Source organism: Ursus americanus, chromosome 23 (assembly GCF_024610735.1).
Source record: "Ursus americanus isolate L20-20 chromosome 23, mUrsAme1.1.p, whole genome shotgun sequence".
NCBI lineage: Eukaryota > Metazoa > Chordata > Mammalia > Carnivora > Ursidae > Ursus > Ursus americanus.
Window position 1 is genome coordinate 34,880,987 of NC_142149.1, and position 26,871 is coordinate 34,907,857.

Below are 26,871 nucleotides of genomic sequence, written 5' to 3' on the forward strand. Positions count from 1 at the left end.
AGTTCTCCCACTTTCCCAAATCGCTGTACCTTCTTCTCCGAGAAAACAATGTGAGGTGGTTTATCCCGGACATTTTAAAATGTATATATTTTCTTCCACTATATATATTTTTTTCCATTAAGTTTTAGTGGAAGTTTGATGAGGGAAGAGGATGGGAAGACCAATTTGAGGGGAAAAAAAAAGGGCTATAAGGTTGCTTAAGAATTGTCTTAGAGAAAATCTGAATATCATGATACCTTTAAGACATAATTCTCTGTTGATTATTGTAATTATTAGATTTATAACCTGATCCCAAATAAGTTTATCCATATGATTTGCTTTGAAAGTTTGTTATACTTGGACTGCACTTGACTTTAGTTTGAGTTCTTTAGGAATTTTTAATTCACTTTCATATAATATTGATTGTTTTGCTTGGTGTTTACTTTGAGATCTATCACATTCTGTTTTTCTTGAGGCACTTGGATAAATTTGCCTCTGGATAATACCCCAAATGCTACTATTTTGAGAAGAGTTCTGACTAGGTATTCATACTATTTCATACAAGGAAATTTTTTTATTCTGTATTATTTTTAAAAAATTATTTTTGAAGGAATCTCTATGCCCAATGTGGGGCTTAAACTCATGACCGCAAGATCAAGGGTTGCACACTGTACCGACTAAGCCAGCCAGGTGCCCGCATACAAGGAAAATTTTTATGTGAAGACAAGCTATTTAGACAGTCTTAAAGATTCTTAAATTTTCAAGATGGTACGTGAATGTTATGTGGTGAGGTTTGGGGGAAGGGCAGAGATAGACATTCTAACTCAAGTTCTAATTAGAAAGCATTTCTGGTGTCCTCAGTAAGACTCATAAAAGACTATGAGTGAAAAGAAATCAAATGTGACAATTCGAGAACCAGGATGATCAATTTACTTCTCTCTCGGTATTTTCATCACGCAAGTACAATGTCAGATGCCCTTATACTTAAAACTAATAAAAATAGCTCCAATTTGGTACTTGTGCGCTACTCTCCAGACACTGTGTTAAGTTCTTTACAGATGTCTCATTTAGTCCCCAAAGCATCCTACGAAGTAGGTGCTAATAACTGTGCCATATATATGAAGTAGTAAGGCCTTGCAGAGGGTTAAGGACCTTGCTCAAGGTCACACGGCTAGTTAGAGGCAAAAGTCAGTGTGGGTCTGCTCCACTGCATAACCTCTGCTCTTGGCCACGCCACCCAAGCACTGTGCATGCAGTTTAACTCTTTTGTCTGGATTTTTGTTGTCGTTGTTGTTTTTTAAGATTTATTTATTTATTTGAGAGAGAGCTCGCATGAGCAGGGAGAGGGGCAGAAGGGGAGAGAAAATCCCAGGCAGACTTCCCACAGGGCGTGATCTCTGAGCCCTTGGACTCTGGGATCATGACCTGAACCGAAATCAAGAGTCGGGTGCTCAACAGACTGAGTCACCCAGGTGTCCTGCTTTTTTCTTCTTTTTAAAGAAAGTATGAGGGTTACGGAATAAATGCCAGAGCTTGAAGAGGTGAAGGCAGGAGCAATATGGAGGTGAAGTTGTTGTAAAACAGAAGGTTTAGGTGAGTAGTAATTGTATCCTTCAGTTTTTTCTAAGATCTTCCCCACATACTGCCTTTCAGTAAGAGAGCTAGAAGGGCCCCGGGGTTTAGCTGATCTCTTCCTGTAGGTAGGTAAGCCTTTTTTTAAATGATAGAGAAATCTATCAATAGGCTTTTTTCTTACTATAACATATTTATGATATGTTATGGTAAGGAATTTATGATATGTTATGATAAGGAATATGATACATATTCCTTAAATCAAATTTACTAAACGGCCAAAAGAAAAGTAAGGGAAGTAATCTTCTCTGATCTCAGCAGCTCGAGTTAAGTACTTTTAATACTTTGTTGTATGGTATATATCTTTTCCAATTTTTTTCCCCACTGTGGGCACGTAGTTAGAACTAAGGTGGAACCATATTCTATATTCTGTTTTGCAATCTGTTTTTTTTTTCCTACTTAACAAAGATCATGAATATTTTTTCATGTCGTTAAATATCGTTCTACAGGATTATTTTTAATGGCAGCATAGACTTTCCATCATAGGGATAGTTTAACCGGTTCTTTATTGTTGGACATTTGGATTGTTTCCGGTTTTCATTTTTATAAGTAATGTACTAAACATCATTGTTACTAAATCTTTACTTACATCCATGATTACTTTGTTGTATAAAATAAATTTCTAGGTGTGGAATTAGTATGTGTTCTAAGGATACGTGAAATGTTAAGGCTTTTGATCTGTGTTGCCAAATTGCCCTCCAGAAAGGTGGTATCACTTCACATTCTGACCTTCTTTATATGAATGTCAAGTTTCCCTTATCCTTGTCAACACTGGACTTCATAATTTTGTTTCATCTTTGTCACTTTGATAAATGGAAAATGATTTCTGCTTATTTTGGTTTACAGTTTTTAAAATTTACACTTCCCAGTGTTGAATGAGGGTAAACATTTTTTTCCTTACATTTATTAGTCCTTGGCATTTCTTTTGTGAATCACACAGGGGAAATTTTAGACTAGTTCTAGGGATAGATGATCTCCTTATCAGTCAAACTAATGGCCACCTCTAATTTCTCCTGCCTTTATTTTAATCTGTTTCTCCTTGTTTGATTTTCTGTTGACAGGCAGAATTACTTCTACCTCAGAAGACCTCTTTGTACTATTGTATATATTTAGTCTTAATTACGTTTTTTAGTAGTCATAAAAGTAAAATGTGTTTATAGTAAAAATATATATTTTTTCAAACAGTATTGTTCCCCCTCCTCCCCAACAGTACTGAAATGTAACATGGATTGTGAAAGTCTTCTTTTTCCCTCCCGTAAATAGCACTCTTCAGAGGTAACCATTTTTAGCAATTTGGCATATATCCTTCCAGATACTTCGTCAGTTTAAACTTTTTTTAAACCATAAATGACATCCCACTTTGCATCATCCCATGTTAATGAATATAAATATGCCTTTTCTTTCTTAAAAAAAACACAACTTGGCTATCTTTGTTTTCTTTTTCTTTTTCCTGAAGTATTTTAAATTAAATTATAATCATCATGCCAGTTTGCCTCTAAATACTTATGTAAGTGGTTCCTAAAAAATGAGAATGTTTCTTACATAATACTGTCATCTCACCTAAGCAAATTAATACTTCCTAATAATCCTAATGATACTAATGATATGTCCGCTCCATATTCTGATTACTTCCATTATCCCAGAAAGTATTATGTAGTTTAGTTTATTCAGAACAAGTTCTGTTTATAATTATCCTTTTCAACAGCTGTGCAGAAAGTTATCTGGCTAAACTAAATTAATTTAACCAATCCCCTATAAATGGGCCCTTAAGATGTTCGCAGTTTTTACCAGTTATAAACAATGCTAAAAATAATGTTTTTGGACCTGCCTCTTTTGCTCTCTTATCTGATTATTTTGTTAGGATTAATTTCTAGAAATGGAATAGTAGGGTCAGGTGGTATGCATGTGCAAACCTTTGATACATTTTGCCAGATTGCTTTCTGGATGTGTTGTGCTAATTAAACTCTTATCGGTTGTATATGAAGAGTGCCCCTTTCCTCACATTCTTGCCAGCATCCAGTAGTATCAGAAAAATATAACATTGTTTTAGGTTTCTTTCTCTTTTCTTTCTTCTCTTTTTCTTTTTTTTTTTTCTCCCCTTAAGTGAGGCCAAACATCTGTTCTGATGTGTTTGGCCATTTGAATTTTGGAGACTATTAATCCATTTCTTACCATTCTTTTTTTTCACATTAAGCAAATATCCCTTCATTTTGCCTTACCGGGCCTGCCTTCTGTCCATATAGATTTGGGCTTCCTTTACTTTCTCCACTTTGTTTTTCCTAGTGTGGGAACCAGATTTGGTCATAGCATTTTAACAGAGCCTGACTAGTATTGTATTTTGTTTTTGTTTTTGTTATTATCATGTAGTGGTATTAGGGAGGGAGGGCAGTTTTGTCATTTCTTTTTTTCTTTTTTTTTAAGATTTTATTTATTCATTTGAGAGAGAGAGAGAGAGAGAGAGAGAGAGAGAGCATGAGCGGGGGGAGGGGCAAAAGGAGAGGGAAAAGCAGGCCCCGTGCCCCCACCCCACCCCCCCGGGATCATGACCTGAACCGAAACAGATGCTTAACCGAGTGAGCCACCCAGGTGCCCATGTTTTGTCGTTTCTTATAATTGAAAATGGCGTTATACTTTGCTTTCCAGATTGTTTTGATACGTGACCATTTAAGGAAACATTGATGTAGAAAATGAATAATATGTAGTTCTTTTTAAAGCTTGTAGTAGTGTTTCATTTTCTCTTCAGTATGACAGCGGTATGATAGTACCCACCTCCAAGGGTTATTGAGAGGGTTTAAATGAGTTGTGTAATACATAGAAAGTGCCTAGACTAGGGCCTGCCCCTTTGTGGGTTCTTCATGATGTTAACTGTTAATAGTGATAGTACAGTCTTTTCTTAGACTGTAGCTCTATGGCCACAGTATTTGTTTCCCCCTTCTTAAAAGGGTTATGTAAATGAATACCAGTACTATACTTGCCGTTACGTCTTTGAAGACTTCAAATGGACATAGAAGAACATGCCAAGAAATTATTAGGCTGCCATTTTTATTCAGTTATTCATTCAGCAACCTGCCATCTGCCAACACCAGGCATACCAAGGTGAATTGTTCACAATCCCCATCTCCAGGACCTCGTAGTAAGTTGTGGAGATAGGTAAACCACTTCTAAGGCATAAATATTTAAATGTTTTCACGTGAAAGCAACCTCCCAAAGTGTTTTCATTTTGGGTTGGCAAATCAATCAATTAGTCTTACTAATATTAAAAGAAACACGACAACAGTCTTATTTTCTGAGCCTCATTTCATCCATCTAAGTGGTGATGATTACTCTGTCTTCATGTGACTGCATTGTAACGTTTGTAAGTTCTTCGATCTGGTAAGATGGTTTTGAGACTCTTAGGAGTAGCCTGTAAAAAGTTAAGTTTGATGACTTTGCTTTTGTTAACAGAAGTCAGTTCGTCGAGGATACGTACTTGTTGCAGCTAGCGAATATGTAGTTCGCATTTGGTTGGCTGGTCAGCATTTACGTTTGGAAATGAGAGTGTAATTTGATGTTCTGCCACGTGGCTGAGGAGGCATCATTGCTCTGGAACGAACATGTGTTTGTAGAATACTTTCTGGGGCCCAGGTGATGTGTTGGATGCCAAAGTGACAGGATGGGGTCTGTGCTCTCAAGTAGCTTACAACGTAGTGAAATCAGACTCAGCACAGTATGACAAGTGCTGGAGCAGTGGTGTGAATGAGGCTGAGAAAGGAGTGGTCGACTCTGCCTGGGAATCCCCATTTTCCCAGCCCACACAGTAGAGAGAATTTGGGCATTTAAGTTAGGAGTAGTTTCATTGCCTAAGAGGCTGTTTGTTTAAAGGCTTTTTCATAAGAAAGGATCAGGCTGTTTTATATGAAACGGAGAGGGTAACTTGAGTTGGATTGTGGTTCTAATTTTATTGTGAGTAGGTTTTCTGACTTCAAAGTTTACTTTAAATTTTAGTAACATTTTAAATTATAAAGGTAATATATGCTTATAAAATATTCAGCTGTTCAAAAGTATGTCAAGTAAAAATGAAAGTATCTCTTCTCTCCCTGGGTAACTCTCATTAGACAGTTTAAACAATTACTTGTAAATAAGCTTGGATTTTAAGCACCCCGTATTCTGAGCATTTATTCTTTCTGTTCAAAGGGGGAAAATACATTTCCCTTTTTAGGGAAGTACCGCGGAGCAGTGGAGGTTGTCTGGGGCCTGTGTAGTGGATTCCGGGAAGTACATTGATCAGTTAGGTTGCTGTGTCCTATAGGGCTTTTTAAGGATTTATTGACACACTTCATCAAGGTATTTGAGGGAGTATTCAGGGAAACCTAAGAAGTTCTGCAGTTCTTTTCCCTTCCTTATAAATTCACGCCTGGTCAGAAATTACAGCTTGAGTGGGATGTCCCTCCACAGAACTCAAATGCACGCTATCTATCATGTTACTTAGTGCGGTGGCAGTAATGTAAAATGTTACGGATTTTTTTTTTCTTTTTTCTTTTTGCTTCTTTCTGTGAGGGGGCTCACCCAACATATTTTATCATATGTCTCTTCATCTCTCCCTATTTCAGCTTCCACTTATTCCCCCAATTCCCCACATCATTCTCTTAAGAGAAAAAAAATCAGTTTTGTCCACCGAGTCCTCTTTCTTACTTGATTTAATATGTCTTGGGTTGAATGTTTCTCACAAAAACACTTTGCATTCAGAATTAGCCTATCAAACCGTTTCCTCCATGGACTCCTCCACAGACTGCACACTTTCCACTGTGGGGCCCCCTGAGGTATGGAAACCCAAGGCTGCTTTTGGCTTTAGCCGTCATGACTTTAGAATATCAGTCCCCATGCTCTGCTTTGAAAAGTTATCCTGCTGGTGGTTTTGTACCATTAAAAAAATTCTGCTTTCGGTCCGCAGAACCAACCAGCCAACCAACACACGGAGACAGAACTCCTTATCCTGTTCCAGTTAAAACCACAGCCCTCATAGTAACACATCACTTATCCAGATCTGGGAATACATACGTGCACACACTGTATATATGTATACATACGTGGAAATATACGAAGTCTAGGTGGACACACATTGGAGATGATAGCAGCTCATCCGTATGGTTGGTGTTCAGGAATTTGCAACCTGCAGTACTCTTTCTTACTGGCAACGCCATTCTGCTTGGGGAATATAGAACAAGCCCAAACAGTAATACTGACAGAATTCGGAATTATGATACAGTGGGGCCTTCACGTAATTCTTTGTTGAAGAAGTTAGGGCCTAAATGTTAAGCCTTATTGTTATTCTGAGTTGATAATCTCTGCCTTGCTTTAATAATTTTTCCTCATGCCTGGGTAGCCCGCGAGTTGCACAATAATCACTCACACAGCTTTGTAATCAATGCCCAAAGTAATAGGATTCCTCTGGCCACCGGCAATTAATAAATTTGTGTCTTTTTTAAAACACTAGCAAGTCGGGCCTGAAATACGACTGACTGGCTCTCCTCATTTGCATATTTATTGCAGTGGAAAAATTCTTACCAGATGATTGATGCTGAGCCTGCCTCTTGAATTCCAAGCAGCACATTATTATGAAATGAAAAATGCCGGCCATACAGTTGATTAAAGTTGAAGACAGTGGAATCGGTGTTTTTTAAGATTGTGGGAGAATTAAAGGCATATTTTAATAGATGTTGACAAGAAGTGAACTAACAAAAGCAAAGCAAAGGATTTGCTTGAAAAGATTTAATCAAACGTCTTTCTTGGGGGATTAATTGCCGGGGATGACTAGTGCAAGTGGCAGGCTTGTGTGGATTTGAATGAAAAGTATTGTTCTCAGGCCAATATATCGTGTGTCATTTTGACCTATAGTTTAGCTCTGGTTCTAGAGTTACTTTTGAAGGGGAAAAAAATGCTCTCATAATCTATACATTCTATTCTAGTTCATTGTATTTATCTGGCGTAATAGGAATGTGGGAATTTATGTATACTTGTACATAAATTATTGTATGTTTTCAGGTTTATTTTTAAAATAACTGTAGAGATATTTAAAAACTGATAAGGTAAGCTTTATTTTAGTTATAAATTCACTCTCTGCATCCCCCCTCCAATCCCCTTGCCAGAAGTTGTACTTATTGGTTTATAATCTAATTAATGAACTGTGCCTATGTCCAAACTTATTCTCTGCCTCCAAGTTTATGTTGCACAGCCAAGATGAATCAGGGAGAAAAATAAAGCTGTTAGGTGAAAATGGTTTTTAGATTGGTGACATTTTATATATAGAACGCTTGCATATGGGTAGCGTGTAAGTGAATACTTAATACAGGAATCGATGAATACTAGCTCAGTCCTAGCACTGTCGATCAGTACAAGCACAACTTGAGATTTTCACCACGTGAAAGATGGTGATTTTTTTTGATAGTGATATACTTTCCATATCCACAGCATTTAAAAATGTATGACATGCCTTAATATATAAAAACATGTTTATTATTTTCCACCTAAATTCTGTGAGATACACAGACGAAGGATTATCTACATTTTACAGATGAGAAAATTGCGACTCGAAGATTAAATTGGTCTGCTCAGTATAAAATGACTAGTCAGTAATAGTGTCAGTTAGAATACAGGGCTCCTGACCCTTAGTAAAGCACTCTTTCCATTGATTCTCTACTTGGAAAATTATTCCTAAAGCTGGTGCCCAGATGCTCAGGTTGTATCTTGATAATATGGTGAGGCGTATGTCCTTCTTAATCTGCTCTTAAGGGAAAGGCCTCTGGAAATGGACCATGTAGGACAAAATAAACATATATATCCTTGACAGTCTCCATTTGTTTTGTGGCCACGTGCCAAGGGGGAGAGGAGAAAGTATATGCCTCTCTGCTGCTTTTTTTAACTTGTAACTCTGACAGTAATTAGGAGAAAAATAAACGGTGAATTAGAAACTGCTGGTTCCATTCTCTTCATTTTTCATAGGGTTGAACAAATAGAATTCAGTCCTATGTGAATGATAAAAAGAAGGTTCGTTGCGGTTTTGTTTTGTGTTTTGGCTGGGAAGAATCCACTGTCGGATTTGAGTCTCCAGGAGAGTCTTTCCTCGCTCTTGGCAGCTGTGGCTTTGAGGAGGCCTGCCGTATCCAGCAAAGGATTGTCTGGCCTCTTCGGATTTTACATAAAACCTTAGTGGAAGGAAATGTGGCCCTAATATTGCAAAGAAATGAGAATTGGGTTCTTTCTTCTCTATCTCTTTAGAGGAAGCTGTCCATGTGTTGGTCACTGGTGACTTTACTTTGATAAACATTTTTTTTCTTTTTCTTTATTTCTTCTTCTTCTTCTTCTTCTTTTTTTTTGGGGGTGTGTGTGTGTGTGTGTGTGTGTGTGTGTGTGTGTGTGGTTAGAAGCACAGAATTGCAGATTTCATCTCTGGTAGGTCTCTTGACACTTTGATGCATGGTGGTGCTATCCCTGAATGGAGCTTAAATACTTCAGGGCTACTTTCTGACTGGGTGAAGGGGTGTATAAAATGAGAACATATGAGAGAGTATTAACAGAAAGGCACACTTTGATTTACTGATATTGGCTCTCTGCTTTCTTGTTGGATTGATATGCTGTCTAATATATCTGCAATGGATTTTTTTTAAACTGACTTGAACAAAATAAAAAGGCTTGTATAGCTACTTGAAAGTGGCCCTTAAAAGTAGCAGTCTCTTCGTTGGATGTTTTCACAGTTCTTGGTTAAGCTACATGTGAGAGTCACGTTATGACCTGCTTGCTGGGGGCCAGCAGCTATGAGCGTTACAGACTGCTCTGCAGCTCACCCCCCGCTTGGCTCCTGATTTCCTGTTTTACATCATGGATGCATGGCACCTACAGGAAGTAAGGGGCAGGCACCTGCTTTTCTTGTTCTTTTTTTTTTTTTTTTTTAAGATTTTATTTATTTATTTGACAGAGAGCACAATCAGGGAGGGAGGCAGAGGGAGAAGCAGGCTCCCTGCTGAGCAAGGAGCCCAGCTCCGGGCTTGATCCCAGCACCCTGGGACCATGACCTGAGCCGAAGGCAGACGCTTAACCAACTGAGCCGCCCAGGTGCCCCTTTTAAATTTTTCATTGTGGCAAAAAACACATAACCTAAAATTTACCTAACATAGAATTTATCCTAACCGTTTTTTTCATTTTCCAAATCTATTTTTAAATTTTCATTCCTGTATAGTTAACATACAGTGTTATATTAGTTTCAGGTGTACAATATGGGGATTCAAAAATTTATCCTAACCGTTTCTAAGTGTACAGTTCAGTAGTGTTAAGTGTATTCGCATTGTTGTGTTACCAATCTACAGAACTTTCCGTCTTGTAGGACTAGAGCCCTATACCTGTTAAACAAGTCTCCATTCCCCTCTCCCCCAGGCCCTAGTAACCCCCATCCTACTTTCTGTCTCTATGAATTTGACAACTCTAGGTACCTCCTATAAGTGGAATGATACAGTTCCTATCTTTTTATGGCTAGCTTATTGCACTCAGCATAATGTCCCCAAGGTTCATCCATGTGTTGTAGCCCATGTCAGAATTTCTTTCTTTTTAAAGGCTGAATAATATTCCATTGTTTTTTTTTCCCTGTTCTTTTTGACTAGGCTCAAGATTGAAAGGTAATAGATGATTTTTTTCTGTACAGAGATGAACTGGGATGGTAGAATTATTTATTATGCCCTGCTTTGGGAACACTTAAAGTGTTTTTTTTTTTTCAATTGTGTTAAAATATACATGACATAAAATTTACCAGCTTAACTATTTATAGGTATATAGTTCAGTATCATTAAGTACATTCACATGGCTATCCCAACATCCCCACCATCCATCTCCAGAACTTTTTCATCATCTCAGTCTGAAACTCTGTATCCGTTGAACAGGAACAGATGTCCATTCCGCTGTCCTCTGCACCCCTGACCACCACCGTTCTGCTTTCTGCTTCTGTAAATTCGACTGTTCTAGGTCCCTCGTGTAAGCGAAATCACACAGTATTTGTGCTTTTGCGACTGGCTTATTTCACTTAGCATAAGATTTTCAAGGTTAGGTCTTGGGAATTTTGAAAACTACTTTGCAAATGCAAAATTGGTTTGTGTTTTCACTTTGGAAAACATGGGCTCTGTTTCTTAAGATATAACCTTTTCTAGAGAAGGCACTAAAAACTGTGGCTAATGCTAACTGAAGTTTGTGTGGGCTGAAGTCCATATGGAATATAAAGTAACAATGAATGTAGGGATTGCTAAATGAAAGTAGGGGTGCTTGTGAGAAGGTTATAGTTATTTAAGGGAAAGAGGGAAGGCGTGAGAGAAGCATGGCCAGAGATGATTCGACAGCCATTACCGATAATAAGAATGGAAAGTCACACGATTTAGCAGTGGATTAAATACATCGAATAAGGGCACCAAAATGTCAGTGATCGCCTATGAAAACACATTAAACAGAAATCAGACAAGGGAGAAATCTTAGGAAGAACAAAGTTCTGGTTCTGACGTGGTGTATTTGGAGGAGTAATGAGCATCCACGTGGAGATTTTCTTGCAGGTGCTGGAAATGTGGACGCTCGATAATAGGAGAGACGTCTGAGTGCTACCAACGCAGAAACAGTGATTATCAGTGTCTAGTTAGCCCCTTTAGCAGGATTAGGCTGATAAAGAAGGTAAGAGTTCAGTTCTCAGAGGGCCAGTTTTTCTCCTGAACGTTCTTAGCCGTAGACTATGTACTTAATCCTGACCAGCTGTATTCCATACGCATTCCGTCGGCTATGTGGAGAACCAGCTAAGAACATGTTCTTGATATGCAAAATTTTAATACACAGTTCAGTACTGCAAATAGTAAGTCATTAGCTTGGGTTTCGTACGTGAACAAGAACTTTTCATAGGAATATGTGCGGGGAGATTGTATGTATGAGATGGCAGTTCAAAGCAGAGGCAAGTGAGATCTGAGAGAGGGCAGTGGTGGTGGCGGCAGTAGGGGTCCCAGGACAAAGTTGTGCTCTTTAGAAGAGGAGGAATTGCTTAAGGAGTTGATTGATAGAGGGATAATCCAGGAGGTCGATGGGTTACCTGTAGAAACTAACACCATAGGAAAAACGATTGGTTATGGTGACAGGCAGGGAAGGAGTTTGTCAATCTTACTGAATTTAAGAACTCACAATTTATTGCAGACCCTTTCCTACACACCTTACGTATGTTTACCTCACTTGTTCCTCACAACAAGCCTGTGAAGTACGCACTGGAATTATTTCCTTTCAGGAATTCTGTGTTTCAGAAAGTTCTTAGTCCCCGGCTGCCCTTTGCCTGCCCCCCACCCTGGCCAGAACTGCTCGGGAGTCTTGAATTACAGGCATTGCCTACTTTGGAGAATTGTAGGTAATTGATTGTTCCTTCTCTGTGCTTTATTTTCCAGGTCACAAAGCCCTTAAAGCATTGTTGAGGTCATTGGCAGATCTTCAGGAAGAGTTGCTTTTCCAGTACCCAGACACTAGGTACTTAGTCGATGGGACAAAGCCCAAAGCGGAGAGGTAAGGAAGGAATGGAGCTATGGGGCTGCTTATTTTAATCTGAGTAGTTTCCCATCATTTTTCAAAAAGAAAGCCAACTCTTCTGTAGGCAGATATCAGACTTACTGTTAGTAAAACAGAAGGACCTTCTTACATTTAACTGGTGGCCAGGATGGCACACGAATTGGGAATTAGGTTTTCCATTTTTATATTTACTTGTACCTGCTTTTCTTTGTGGGCTCCCGCAAGAGGCTTGCCTTTTCTTCAGACCTATTGAAATTAGGAGATGAAGGGCGCCTGGGTGGTGCAGTCAGTGGAGTGTACGACTCCTGGTTTCAACTCGGCTGTGGTCTCAGAGTGGTGAGAGGTAGCCCCGTGTCAGGTTTCGCACTCAGAGTGGAGTTGGCTTGAGACTCTCTCTTCTCCTCCCTTTGCCCCTCCCCAGCGCAAATAAATAAATACATAAATAAATACATAAATAAATATTTTTTTAAAAAATTAGGAGATGAAAGCACGTTTTTAATTTTTATTCTTTTTTTTTTAAAGATTTTATTTGAGAGAGAGCAGGCGAGCGCATGAGTGGGAGGGGTCAGAGGAAGAGGGAGAAGCTGATTCCCCACTGAGCAGGCAGCCAGATGTGGAGCTCGATCATGACCTGGGCTGAAAGCAGATGCTTAACCAACTGAGCCACCCAGGCGCCCCTTAATTTTAGTTCTTTTTCTCTCTCTGTCTTTTTTTTTTGAAGATTTTATTTGTTGATAGGGGGAGGGGAGAGAGAGAGCACAAGCAGGCTAAGTGGCAGGTAGAGGGAGAAGTAGGCTCCCTGCTGAGTAAGGAGCCTGATGCGGGACTGGGTCCCGGGACCCTGAGATCATGACCTGAGCTGAAGGCAGGCACTTAACCGACTGAGCCACCCAGGCGCCCCTTAATTTTAATTCTTAATTAATGCTTATGAAGCACTTTGTGCCAATAGCATGGGATTGCTGGTCACAGCCGTCTCCTTATCAGTGAGGGGAAGAAGCAGTTATTTTGAAGGGTGGAAGATGTTCAGATAAGATTGGAATAAACTTTACTTTTTCTGAAGTTGTCAACATTTGATGAAGGATTTCCACAGCCCTCCTCCACCACCCATTGTTTGAACCTGCCGTATATGGTACCTGCTTGCTTTTTTTCCTTTGGGCTTGTCCTTTGCTCCATTCTTTTTTACTGAATTAGTTGGAGGGACAACAAGCGAGCTCACATTTATTGAGCACCCACAGCGTGTTGGGGTGGGTAGTCCAGTGAGTATAAGCGGCTTGATAGAGGCTGTATTACTCTCTCCGAGCAGTTGCCTGTTGCAGTGTAGTTGCCCACTGTTCGAGTTTTCTTCACATTCAACTCTCTTCCTTTGATTCAGCTAATGTTATTCAGCTTTCCTGAACAATTGGTTACAGGGAGACACATTTCCCTTATTGATCTGGGGATTAAGGTCATAAAAGTATGATTATGTGTTTAATTTTTAAAGACTGTCTTGTAACAGTATAGGCCTGGTTCATACGCATTTCTAATAATGTTTTTACAACCTCATTTATTTTTACGGTTTGCTTACCTTCCAAAAAAATATTTTGAAGCCAGTAGGTTTTATATTTATTTGAAAAGTTACTTGAGTTTTTGATTGACCTCACGAACATTCTTTCCAAACAAAAAACGCCACCTTTACATCTGTGGTGGTTTTTAAAATGTAGACAGAATAGGGAAGGCCTAAATACTCTGGACTTCATGTGAGCCTAGCTTTTGACTTGGGTAATATTTGTTTACATTGAACTTAATGTTCTTACTGGTTTTTTTAGTGAGGAGATTTCCAGTGAAGATGAAGAGCTAGTAGAAGAGAAGAGGAAGCAGAGAAGGCCCCCACCAAAGAGGAAGCTGGAGCTGGAGGACTATCCCAGCTTCATGGCGAAGCGATTTGCCGACTTTACCGTCTACAGGAACCGTACACTTCAGAAGTGGCATGATAAAACCAAGCTGGCTTCTGGAAAATTGGGGAAGGCAAGTGTGTGTGTGTGTGTGTGTGTGTGTGTGTGTAACAGAGTTTGTGGCAACCTGAAGCAGTTTTAAGAAATTGGAACTACAGCTCGTTGATATGGATAATGTCATGACGTAATAGGAATCAGTCATTTCTACAGAAAAATTTACTGAACTCCTACCATTCAGACCTGGGATTTTAATTTTATTAGAAAGAATATTTTGGGGACACCTGGGTGGCTCAGTCAGTTAAGCCTCTGACTCTTGATGTCAGCTCATGTCCTGATCTCAGGGTCAAGAGATCCAGCCCCACATCAGGCTCCATACTCGGTGAGGAGTCTGCTCGGGTTTCTCTCTTTCCCTCTGCCCCTGCTCGAGCGCTCTCACGCGTACTCTCTCTCAAATAAATAAATAAATGACATCTTTTAAAAAAAAGAATATTTTGTTGTAGAAATTGTGGCCTTGTAAGTGTTCAAATATTTGGGAATACAAAATACTGAAAGAAATGGATTTTTCAACAGTTATGAAAGGTGTGGGAGTTAATCCCTGGGTATACGACCTGCCTTAGACTAATTTTTTTTTTCCTGAGAATAATTACAGCCATTCACAAACTCAGTCGTAACACCAAGTCCCTCTGAAAGGAGGATTGTCTTTTTCTCTGCTGACACAGAAAGATAGAGAAACCAATGTAGCTGCCTTCAGAACAGACTTTCTGCATTATCTGACACTGGTTAATGTTGTTGCAGGGTTTTGGTGCCTTTGAACGCTCAATCTTGACTCAGATCGATCATATTCTGATGGACAAAGAAAGATTACTTCGAAGGACACAGACCAAGCGCTCCATCTACCGAGTTCTTGGCAAACCTGAACCGGCAGAGCAGCCTCTCCCGGAGAGTTTGCCAGGACAGCCGGTAAGAGCTCTGTGATGCTGGGCGATTACAGGGAGCGGTTTCTGTGAGGCTAATTAGCTGAAGAATCTGGTCACTTGCTTGTAGGTGTTGCTCTTGGTATAAGAAGGTAGTGAAAGAAAGGGAAAAAAGCACTACTTTACTAGATTGTAATTTACTAGAAACAGTTTATGGGACGAGAAAGTTCTTTTAAAATGGAGCTATTATTAACTTGTGTGCAGTCTTCTCTTATTTTTGAGTTTGACATGAGTCTGGTAACGGAAGCATTTGTCATCCAGTTTTTAAAAATTCAATTTTAAAGCTACTTCTCTAGAAATGTAGTAGTTAGGAAGTGTGTACTTCAGGCTCTATGTCCGACGTTTCGATCCTATAGGAAAGGATCCAGTACTGGAACAAATTCTTCCGTTTAAAGGAAACTTTTATTTATAGAAATACATACTTGATAATTTTTTTCAATGTTCAGAAGAATTTAAAATGAAAAGTGAAATTCTTCTCGGATTAAACCAGTGTTCATAATTGTAACAAGGCATTTTCTATTCATATAACTATATATGCATAGAACACACACACACACACACACACACATATATAAAACATGGTTCTATTTTTTTTAACGAAATGGGATGGATATATGTGTGTTTACATACATAAAATGTTATATACTCTATATAAAATCTTAACAGTTTTTTAAATTTAATTTTTCCTAGGTACTTTTCCAAATCATTACATAGAGATTTATCTCGTTTTTCCTAATATTAGGCTGTGGGGTATTCCATTGTGTGGATGTGTACTCTACTATAATTTATTCAAACAGTGGCTATTTATGTTGTATCTAGCTTTAGAAGCAGTGCTATAGGAAAACATTCATGAGCATTTATAATACGTGTATTTGTGTGAACATGTGGATAGATTTCTCAAAGTGGAAATGTCAAATTAAAGAGAATACACATTTTAAAAATCCTGATAGATGTTACTGATTGCCTCCAAAAAGGTTGCATTAATTTCCATTTCTACCAGTTCAGTTTTCTGGTACTGAGTGTTGCCAGTTTTAGAGCTGAAAAATGGTGTGTTCTCATTTTAGTTCTCATGTATTTAATTTGAAGGAGGTTAAACATATTTTGTATGATTATTGATGATTTGTGGTTCTTTTCCTGTCAGGTGCCTAATTAATGTCTTTGCCCACTTTTTTATTGGAATGTTTTTGTTCTTTAATTTTAACAGCTCTTTATATCTTAAGGAAAGCTGCTTTGACTGTTAATACACATTATTTGTAGTAGCTACATTACTTTGATAACCCCTTTGAATTCACTCCTTCCTTTTTTCTCCTTGATATAGGAGATCCTTCCTCAAGCCCCTGCCAATGCCCACCTGAAGGACTTGGATGGTGAAATCTTTGATGACGATGACTTTTACCACCAGGTGTGATTTTTACACTCTTTTCTTCTGTTACACATCAGGTTTTAGCATTTTTTTTTTTTTAAGATTTTATTTATTTGGCAGAGAGAGAGTGAGGAAGGGAACACAAGCTGGGGGAGTGGGAGCAGGAGAAGCAGGCTTCCTGCTGAGCCTGATGTGGGGCTTGATCCCAGGACCCTGGGATCATGACCTGAGCTGAAGCAGATGCTTATCAACTGAGCCACCCAGGGGCCCCCAGTTTTAGCATTTTAAAACTAGCTCATAGAATTCTCTGACCAAAAGGTGGCTTACTTTGGAAGGAGGATAGAGTCAGGGAGTTAGAAGTGCTATCTTTAGAATTGACTTACTGTGTAGTTCTGAGTCTTTTGGTGTTGTTGTTGTTGTTGTTTAAAGAGTTTATGTTTTTAAAATAATCTCTACATCCTGTGTGGGGCTCAGATTCACAACCTGGAGGTCTAGAGTCTCACGCTCCGCCAGCTGAGCTAGCCAGGCACTCCTGTTGTTCTGCTTCTGTGTTGTATTTTTCCTTTTGAAATGAAAACGGCTACAACTACTTTGTTGGTTGCTGCAGAGTGTAAAGTAACTGTAAAACAGCTGCACCTTCTTTGAGTGAAGTGCTTTATTCTTTCTCAACCATTTTTGCTAATGTTAATAGAGGACTTTTTGTTAGTTATTTGGTTTCTTGTCCTGTTGCTATTAGATTGGGATACGGAGCTAAAGGGCTGGGCTCCCAGAGTCCTTGAATTGCACTTCTGGTTCTATTGCCTATTAAGCGTCTTGTCTTTGGTGTGTGTGTGTGTGCGTGTGTGTGTCTGTGCTCGCATGTGTGCAGGTGCACGTGTCTGTTCAAATCAGTAAGTATGTATTGAGATTGTCTGCTACTATTGATTATAATAATAGTGTAGTGTTTTGAAGACAGACAGAATTGGCAGGAGTTGAAATGTGGCCAGTTCTTGATATTTCTTCCCAAATGTCCCCCAGTTCTTTCCCTGACATTATTATCTGCTGGTATGCTGCTCTTTTTAATGATGCTAGTGACTGTAAAGGTAGACTAAACATTTGGGCTGTTTTAAAGATCTAAAATAATTTCCTGTAATCCTGGGTCTCCTGATAAGTCATACTTAATGAAATGTGCTCTAGGATGTACCCTTTCTAGCTCTGGAGAATCAAGGATGCTGTTCAGCAGTGATACACCAGCTTTTGTTGAGCCATTACTTACCGAGATATTCTTTTCTTCTCTGCTGAATTTTTAGTGTGTTAACTTTTGTGTTAAATTTACAACTGCTTGTTGAAGGTTTAGCCATGATGACCGTGTTATGTATTTGGAATATGAAGGAAGGAATGTGGGGAAAATTACACTACAAGGCCAGTAGAACAGGTGATTCTGTATAGGGGATAGCTCTGAGTCTTTGCCCTAAGAAGAGAAATAATAATCTTTCTATTCACTCTGCGATGTTCGGTGAAATTATTGCCGTAAGTGAGCCTTAGAAGTAATGATGAGAGGGTATGGGAAAGAGGATTGGTGTGTCCTCAGGTGTTCCTAGTCAGAGGTCCTGATTCTTTTTTCCTCTTCTTCTCTTATTATATCCATTTGTCAGAAGAGTAGGGAACTCTATTTTGTTCTAGGGTGTCTAAGGAAGTACCTGATATAGGATATTAATGCTGTATAATTGTGTGAGATCATGGGAGACAATCAGAAATGCTCCAGTCTTCATTAATTGAAGTGTGTATTGTTCGATGGAAAGTGCATCATAAATTAAATAGGCTTAATAAAATAAACCGAAATTACCGAGGAGAAGTTGCTTCCACTGGCAGTCCTTAGTCTGAAAGATTTTTAAAAAAATTTTTTAAATCTTTTTTTTGCCTGCAGGTCTGTTTAAAAAAAAAAATAGCATTACTTGATTGGCCCTTCATCCCAATTAATAATTTTACCTTCGATAAATTCTGATTTCAGAGTTATGACTAGTCACATCTTAGCTTTTCCCCTTGCTGGTTAATTGGGGTGCTGGGGTTAATCTAAATTAAAACTTAAACTAATAGAGGTCAGCAAGGCAGCTGAAACACCTGAGTGAAACAAATGGGGCTGCCAGGCGCAACTTTATCTTGGCCGTTTCCCAAGAGGGAAGTGGCAGCAAATTGGAGTTGTTTCAGCCTTCTGTAAAGGTGAATGATGGGTGACACTTGTTAATGTATAGCATCTCCGGAAGCATTCCAGATTGCTTTGCCGCTGTACCAACTGCTGCCGTCCGTGCACAGTCAGTAGGAACTGGACCAGTTGCCAACATCTGGCAGCACAGCAAGGAATGGGTGCAAGTCTCGAAACCCCGCCGATTCTAAATATGGTGCTTAGAACTGTGCGGGCTTTAATCACTTGCCACTCTTTGGCAGCGGGCTCCGACAGCTTATCCTAGCCTCGTACATCACGTCCCGACATCTGCGGAGCCGCGAGGCAGCTGCACATTCATTTTCTTTTCTTGCCTTTTCTCTTTGCCTCCTATTCCTCCTCTTCTTCTTCCCACTCCCCCCACCCCCCTGCCTCCCTTCAGTTTTCCTCTCCCTCCCCAATATACTTCTTGGGAGAGATGATCTGTAAAGATTACTGCTTCATTGTGTGCAAGTAATTGTGGTGATGCCGGGCCCTTGACAGACACAGCGCAGCACCTGTTCTGCTGACCTGGTTAATTTCTTCTGTTGAGTGGGATTTGCCCGAGATTGGAGCTGAAGCCAATTCAATGATAAGGCTAAAGAAAATGGCTGTATGTTTTCTGTCACCTCCCAATTAAATTGGCTTCATAAAGTGCTTTCCTTTATTTGTCAGGGTAGTAAGCCTGAGCTAAGTGTTGCATTCAGAAGTGGTACAATGTATTACAATGGGCCTGTGAGTTTTCATTTGTGTTTTTTTTATGTGGTCATATGGAAGAGCTGGGTGGTGAATATAATACACTTCGCCTTTTCTTTTTTTTTTAAACCATACTTGAAGCCAGACTCTTTGGGTCCATGTTTTGTAAGGAAGAGAGTATAGCCACATTGAATTTTAATGTTTCATTGTAAGGGTTTAAAGGCTTACTTGGTTAATTCAGGCTGTGTAAATGCCCTCACTACTGAGGATGATGTTCAGGGTCAGAATACCCGACATACACACACATTCTCCCCCCCCCCTTTGTTTCATAATGGGCCTTAAATCACTACAACTTTGAAGATATATCTGTGTTATTTAATAAAGGTACATATGTATAGGTATGTACATGTGTGTGTACACATATACGTAGAGAGAGGGGCACTGAGGGGTATCAGATATCATAAGTAATCATATCATACTTCCTGGAAGCCATGTAGTAAATGGCAACACGAGTACTTGATCTCAAGACTTTTTAGGCCAAGTCCTGTTCTTTCCGTTCCTTTATTTCTTAAATATTTCATTCTTGAGCCATAAAAAAACTTCACTACAGTATTACACCTTTCAGTTTGTAAATAAGCTGCATTTTCTTAGAACCAAAGAAACATTATTTGTGTTAGGAAGTCATTCTTTTCTCTTAGAAGGCGAATGATAAATTGAACTCCTGTTACTTAACAATTCTAATGAAAAAATTAGCTTTATGGTTGTGCTGCTGGTTTGTTTGGAAACTGGAATTGCTGAAAGCTTGAAGTATACCCAGTGGGAAGATTTTATGAGAGAAACTGTTCACCTGCTGCAGGCGTTTCTGAGTTTCCCTCTCAAGTGGAATTAGTTTGCATTTGGCCTATTTCTTGTCAAAGCTCATCCCTAAAGACAATTCCACGAAACAGGAAGGTTGAAAATGACCACAAAGGATGAGCCATTGAGAAATGTTTTCAGTATCTGTTTTTTATTTTCACTATCCTGTTTACTGAGTTCTATGAGATGTGTTGTCTGTATCACCATGTAAGGTTTTTCTTTTGTTTTGACTTGCTTTTTTTAAACCATCAGTTGATCTTTGACTTGATACGCCTGCATTCTTAAAGATTTGAGGAAGGACTAACATTTACTGAACACTAGTTCTGTGCCAGCTCCTTGGCTGAGTAGATCGGTACTTACATACATCTTTATTTAATCCCCACAAGATCTCCAGGTTGAGATATGACTGCACTTAGCAATGAGCAATACGAAGTGACTGCTTTTATTCTTTTCATATCCCAGACCTCAAACTAGTTTCTTGTCACTTCATGAGGTATTTTGTTCTGAAGGGACTAATTGAGCTTAGATATTGACAAATCGATACCTGGATTTCTAAGGGTTCATTAGGATTTTGTATGTTGCTTCTAGCTCTGTTTAGTTTTGATCTGGTTTGTCCTGTCACTTTGAATTTAACCAGGAGTGTCTAGAGAAAGGGATAATAGGTTTTGCTCTTTCGATGACCACTTTGATGGGTTAAATTCCTCCTTTCACATGCCATCAGGGCATGTCTATAACTGACCTTGCCACATGCTGGACTTAGACATTTGATAATGCCATAAACAAGTAATTACTAATTCGGCGAACTATTAAAAGTCGATAATGTTAAGAAATAGGGAAGAGGCGAGCTTTCTGACGAGATGGTTTACCTTAATTAAATCGGTGAGTGATTAATATGGACGGTTGATGTGGTGGCTTTAATTGCATACGTTTAGATCTTAGCGTGAGTAAGATGTCTCAAGCCATTCCTGTGGTTAATGGCAATACTGTATTCTTAACTGTTGGCATAGATCTTTCCAGCGGTTCAGTTGATGGTTAATGATATATTTTAAAGTTTGATTTGAACCTACTCCTTTTAATTAGTTGTAAAAAAAAACAGATACCTTCTGGTTCAGAGCATTATTGAATTTTTAGTTTTACTTTTAAATGTTACTGTTATTTGAGATGTGGGTTGTGTTTCTTAAAAATTTTATAAAACTTATTACACATAGACCTGTATGATGGTTTTAGAGAGGATGTATACATATGAAATACATATACTTGAAAATTGAAATTATGGCAAGTTTAAAAAACAACAAAACCACCTGGGGCACCTGGGTGTCTTAGTTGGTTGAGTGTTCGATTCTTGATTTTGGCTCAAGTCATGAACTCAGAGTCAAGTGTCGGGTTTAGCGCTGGGGCAGGGAGTCCGCTTGGAATTCTCCCCCTCCCTCTGCCCCTCCCCCCGTGCATTCTCTCTCTCTCTGCCCCCCTTCAAATAAATAAATAAAACTTAACAAAACAAAAACAACTCAAACCAAATACCAATGTCCAGTTAAACTTCAGTTTTAATAATTACAAGATTATTTTGTGTACCATGTGTAAGAATTTTATTTGAGATACATTCTAGCTTCTGTGCTGCCATCGTTATCTGTCAGTGTTTAGACCCAAATTCCGCGTCAGTATTGGCGTTCGATTGCTAGCGTGGGCTTGCTATTGTGGAGGCTGCGTGCGATACGAGACCCAAAGCCACATTTTAAATGCCAGGTCCAGAAATTTCATTCAACAGTGGTGTCGAGGGAAAGTACACGCGGCGGGTCCTCGTTTCGTTCAGTTTCCTTGCTTTAAAAAACATCAGAGCATGACTTAGTATTACTCCCTCGTTTAACAAAGGTAACACCTTGGAACAAAGCCTGGAACCGTACATTTTATGGAGCCAGCTAGGAAAGAGATAAGAATTGGCTTAGAACTGTTGAAGAAACTTTTTCAGACACAAGTGGTACCTTGGGAGTTTACTAGGCAAATATGTGGCCAAAATTGCCTTTTCTATACTAATAAGTACAATGTCACCCAGCTGAGTATAAATCAAACATAGGACTCCAGCAGTATTTTAGTGGCCCCAAGTGAAGAATTTGGTACTTCTCAGGAAATGGGGAACACTATCTGTTCCCTAAAGTGAATATGATGTCTTCTTATTAAATCATACTCGATGTATATAGCTCCTTTAAAGTAAATTGTAGGGAAAATGATTTGGCATAGAAAGGGGAAGTTAATAAGCATCTTTAAGAATTTTTGTGTATTGTGGATCTAGAATAGAACATAATTGCTTTAAAGTTAGATAGCATCTTTGAAGCACATCAAGGCCAAACTGTCTTTTCACACAAACTGGAGCCTAAAGCAAGTACATGCCTAGTAGAGGGTCACCCTACTTAGTGAGTTAGGACATTGAAATCCAAGAATTCTTGCTCCCGGTTTGATTTTCTTTCCAGTATATTAAGCTGCCCTTTGATCTAACATGTTTGAAAATCCATTTGAAAATTTCCTTTTCAGAACATACCTGTTTAGGAAGTTGGAGGCCCAGTGAGCGTGTCTGTTTGCACTCTGATGATTCATATATATCACTTTTATGCAATTATGAACTTCATTCAATTAACATTTATTATACCAGATGCTAGGTTTATAAAGACTAAGAAGACAGAATCTCTGCCCAAGGAATTTGTGTCATCCAACAGGAGTGAGATTCTCTCTTAATTTGTATGGTCCCGTAGCTTCGCCTTCATTAAAGTTCGTGTGGAGAAAGTAAATGGTGAAAGAGAGTAATCAGGTCCTTGATACAAAAACATACATGTAGTTCTCTGGTGTCTGCCTCAAGCACTGATTTGCGTACCAGTTTTCCCCCAACATATACCTGATCTGCTTCCTAAAGTCATTTTCTATAACTCCTAAAAGACCCCAAGAGGGGTGCCTGGGTGGCTCAGTCAGTTGAACATCTCACTCTTGGTTTTGGCTTAGGTCATGATCTCGGTGTCCTGCATTGGAGCCCTTCGTGGGGCTCTGCACTCAGCAGGGAGTCTGCTTGTCTCCCCCTCTCTCTGTCCCTCCCCTAGCTTGTGTGTGCGGGCGCACGTGCATGTGTGCGCCCTCTCTCTCAAATAAAGCTTTAAAAAATAAAATAAAATAAAATACGCTAAGAGATGCTGTTTGATATAAACTCTGGATAGTATAAAATCCCTCTTTTCCAAGAATGTAGTAATTGTTACAAGCTGGATTGAGATGCCGGCATCCACTGAAACTTATTTCAGGTTTGGAGGGTATTGGTATTGGAGGGTTCATTTAGCTATGGCCTACTTTTGTATATTTCTGAAATTTTCTATAATATAAAGTTAAGGAGAAAAAAAGCCTTCAGATTTCTTTCTTCCTTGCATCATTTGTTCAATAAATATTTGTATACATGCTATGTCTTTTTGAGTAACTGCTATTTTAGGCTGTGCTGTGCTGTCGAATGCAGTAGCTGCTAGCCACATGTAACTATTTAAGTTTAAATTAATTAAAATAGATTTAAGTTATAAATTCAGTTCCTCAGTCATAATGGCCACATTTCAAGTGCTACATGGCCACATGTGCTATTGGCTATGCTACTGGACAGTGCACAGACAGAACTTTCCCTCGTCATAGAAAGTTCTCTTGGAGCTCTGTTAGGGGCTACAACAAAGCAAAGTTCTGTCATTGTGAGCCTCCATTCTAGCTTAGAGCTAGGATGAAAGGGGAAATGTATTGTGACTATACAGTAGAAAATTCTAAAACCGGGTATGAGTGAAGGGAATACTAGGGTAGGGATGGGATGGTTACTGTTCTTATGTAGGAGGTTCAGGGGATAAGGCTGTATTTGAGCAGAGACCCAAGGGAGATAAATAACAGCCATGCAGGTATCTGGAGGAAGTTGGGCACAAAAGGCAAGTGCAGAGGCTCTGAGACACAGTGGAGGCTAGCATGTTCTAGAAAATTCAAGGAGGCCAGTGTCACTGGGGTGAAGTAGACAAGAAAGAGTGCTGGGAGAGGAGGAAAGAGAGGTTAATGGAGGGCCAGGTACTGTAGGACTGTGTAAGCTACTCTAGCACTTTGGCTTTTATTGTGACTGAGTTGGGAAACCACTAAAGGGTTTTGATCAGAGGAGTTGCATGATTGGACTAATATTTTAAAAGAATCTCTCTTTCTGGCTCGTGTTGAGAAAAAACTGTAGGCGGTAAGGTGGCAGACAGGAAACCAGTTAAGAGAGTCTAGTGTGATAATTAGGCAAGAGATGGTGGTAGCTGGGATTGGGTGGTTTTGTAGGAGTGCTGAGTGGTTGGATTCTGAATTTATGTTCAAAGTGAACTGATAGGATTTGCTGTTGGATTTCATATGGGGTGTGGGAAGAGAGGAGTCCAGGATGACTTTAAGGTTTTTGGCCTGAGCAATTGGAAGGATGAAATTGCCATTTACTGAGATGGGGAAAACAATGAGAGAAGCTAATTTGGAGGAGAAATCTGGAACTTAGTTTTGGTTTTATTAAGCTCTTCTTTTTCCCTCTGTGGACCCGTTTTGGCTTTAATTATTTTGACCATCAGTTATATTAAGTTTAGATTACCTCTAAAACATTCATATGGAGTTGTTGACGAGGTAATTATATCTATAATTTTGGAGTTCATGGGAAGGTCTGGGCTTGAGGGTATAAATTTGATAGCCATCAGCATATAGATTGTATTTAATACTATGAGACTGAACAAGATTACCTAGAGAATGAAACGAGAGAAAAAAAAGAATTGATTCAAACCCTGAGTCCTGGGACATTGAAACATTTAGAGGTTGGCAGATGAAGGGTAACCAGCAAAGGTGATTGAGAAGGAGCAACTGGTAAGCTAAGAGAGTGAAGGAAGAGTGATTTCCCAGGTTCCATATAAAAGTATTTCAAGAAGGAGGAAATACAGTGTCATCCTGATACCCAAACCAGACAAAAGCAGCACAAGAAAAGAAAATTACAGACCAATACCTCTTACGAATATAGATGCAAGAGTCCACAGGGTACTAGCAGACTCAATCCAGCAACACATAAAAAAGATTATGTACCATAACCAAGTGGGATTTAGCCCAGGAACACAAGGTTGGTTTAACATAAAAAAAAATCAATTAATGTAATACACCATATCAATAGAATAAGGACAAAAAACCATATGATCACCTCAGTAGATGCAGAAAAAGAACATTTAGCCCTTCCATGATAAAAACATACAGCTAACAAAAACAAAAATAAAAACACCGCCACCACATAATGCAAACTGGGATAGAAGGAACTTTTTTACTTGATAAAGAACATCTGTGAAAACCCACTTTCACCTACTCAATGGTGGAAGACTGAATGCTTTCCTCTAAGTTTAGGAACACAACAAATATGTCTGTTCTTGCCACTAACATTCAACATTGTACTGGAGGTCCTAGACAGAACAGTTAGGCATGAAAAAGAAATAAAGGTGTCCAAATTGGAGGGGAAGAAGTAAAACTGTCTCTTATGTGCAGATGGCATGATCTATATATATTTCATATATAGAAGATCCCAAAGAAGCCACCAAAAAACTATCAGCTAACAAACAAATTCAGCAAAATTGCAGGATACAAGATATACACAAAAAAATCAATTGTGTTTCTGTGCACCAGCTGTGAGTAATCTGAAAAGGAAAACTATTCCATTTATAATAGTATCCAAAAGAATAAAATACCTGGGAATAAATTTAACCAAGGAGGTGAAAGATTTGTACACTGAAAACTATAAACATTGTTGAAAGAAATTTTATAAGACCTGAATAAATGGAAAGTCATCCTATGTTCATGGAGTAGAGGAGTTAATGTTCTTGAGGTGGCAGTACTCTCTAGACTGATCTTCAGATTCAATACAATCCCTATCAAAATCCCAGCTGCCTCTTTGTAGAAATTGATAAACCGATCCTAAAATTCATATGGAAATACAAGGGACCCGGAATAGCCAAAACCATCTTGAAAAAGAAGAACAGAATTGGAAGACTCATACTTCCTAATTTCAAATCTTACTACAAATCTATAATAATTAAGGTGTTTTAGTACCAGCGTAAAGTTAGGTATATAGATCAATGGATTATAATCGAGAATCCAGGAAATAAACCTTTACATATATGGTCAATTGGCATTCAACAAGGGTGCCAAGACTATACAATGGGGAATGAACTGTCTTTTCAACAAGTAGTGCTGGGACAAATGGATATCCACATGCAAAAGAATGAAGTTGGTGCCCTCCCTCAACCTACACAAAAAATAGTTCAAAATGGATCACGTACCTAAATGTAAAAGCTCAAAGTATAAAACTTTTATTTTATTTTATTTTTTTTATTTTTTATTTTTTTTTAAAGATTTTATTTATTTGTTTGACAGAGATAGAGACAGCCAGTGAGAGAGGGAACACAAGCAGGGGGAGTGGGAGAGGAAGAAGCAGGCTCATAGCGGAGGAGCCTGATGTGGGGCTCGATCCCGGAACGCCGGGATCACTCCCTGAGCCGAAGGCAGGCGCTTAACCGCTGTGCCACCCAGGCGTCCCAAAGTATAAAACTTTTAGAAGAAGGCGTAGGGGTAAATCTTCATGAGCTTTGATTAGGAAATGGGTTCTTAGATAGGACTTTAAAGGCACAAGTGACAAAAGAAAAAAATGGGTGAATTGGACTTCAATGAAAAAAAACT

At 39.0% G+C, this 26,871-nt stretch overlaps 1 protein-coding gene across 3 annotated transcripts in view; it reads left to right on the forward strand.

Annotated features, from left to right (window-relative positions):
• AATF (apoptosis antagonizing transcription factor) overlaps nucleotides 1–26,871 on the forward strand; it is a 133,970-nt gene that overhangs the window by 24,549 nt on the left and 82,550 nt on the right. For all 3 annotated transcript variants that reach the window (XM_087854594.1, XM_087854593.1, XM_045773642.2), the window contains 4 exons: nucleotides 12,039–12,153; nucleotides 13,962–14,160; nucleotides 14,883–15,047; nucleotides 16,380–16,463. In XM_087854594.1, coding sequence (XP_087710720.1) covers nucleotides 12,039–12,153; nucleotides 13,962–14,160; nucleotides 14,883–15,047; nucleotides 16,380–16,463 — 563 coding nt within the window. The remainder of the gene's footprint in view (nucleotides 1–12,038; nucleotides 12,154–13,961; nucleotides 14,161–14,882; nucleotides 15,048–16,379; nucleotides 16,464–26,871) is intronic.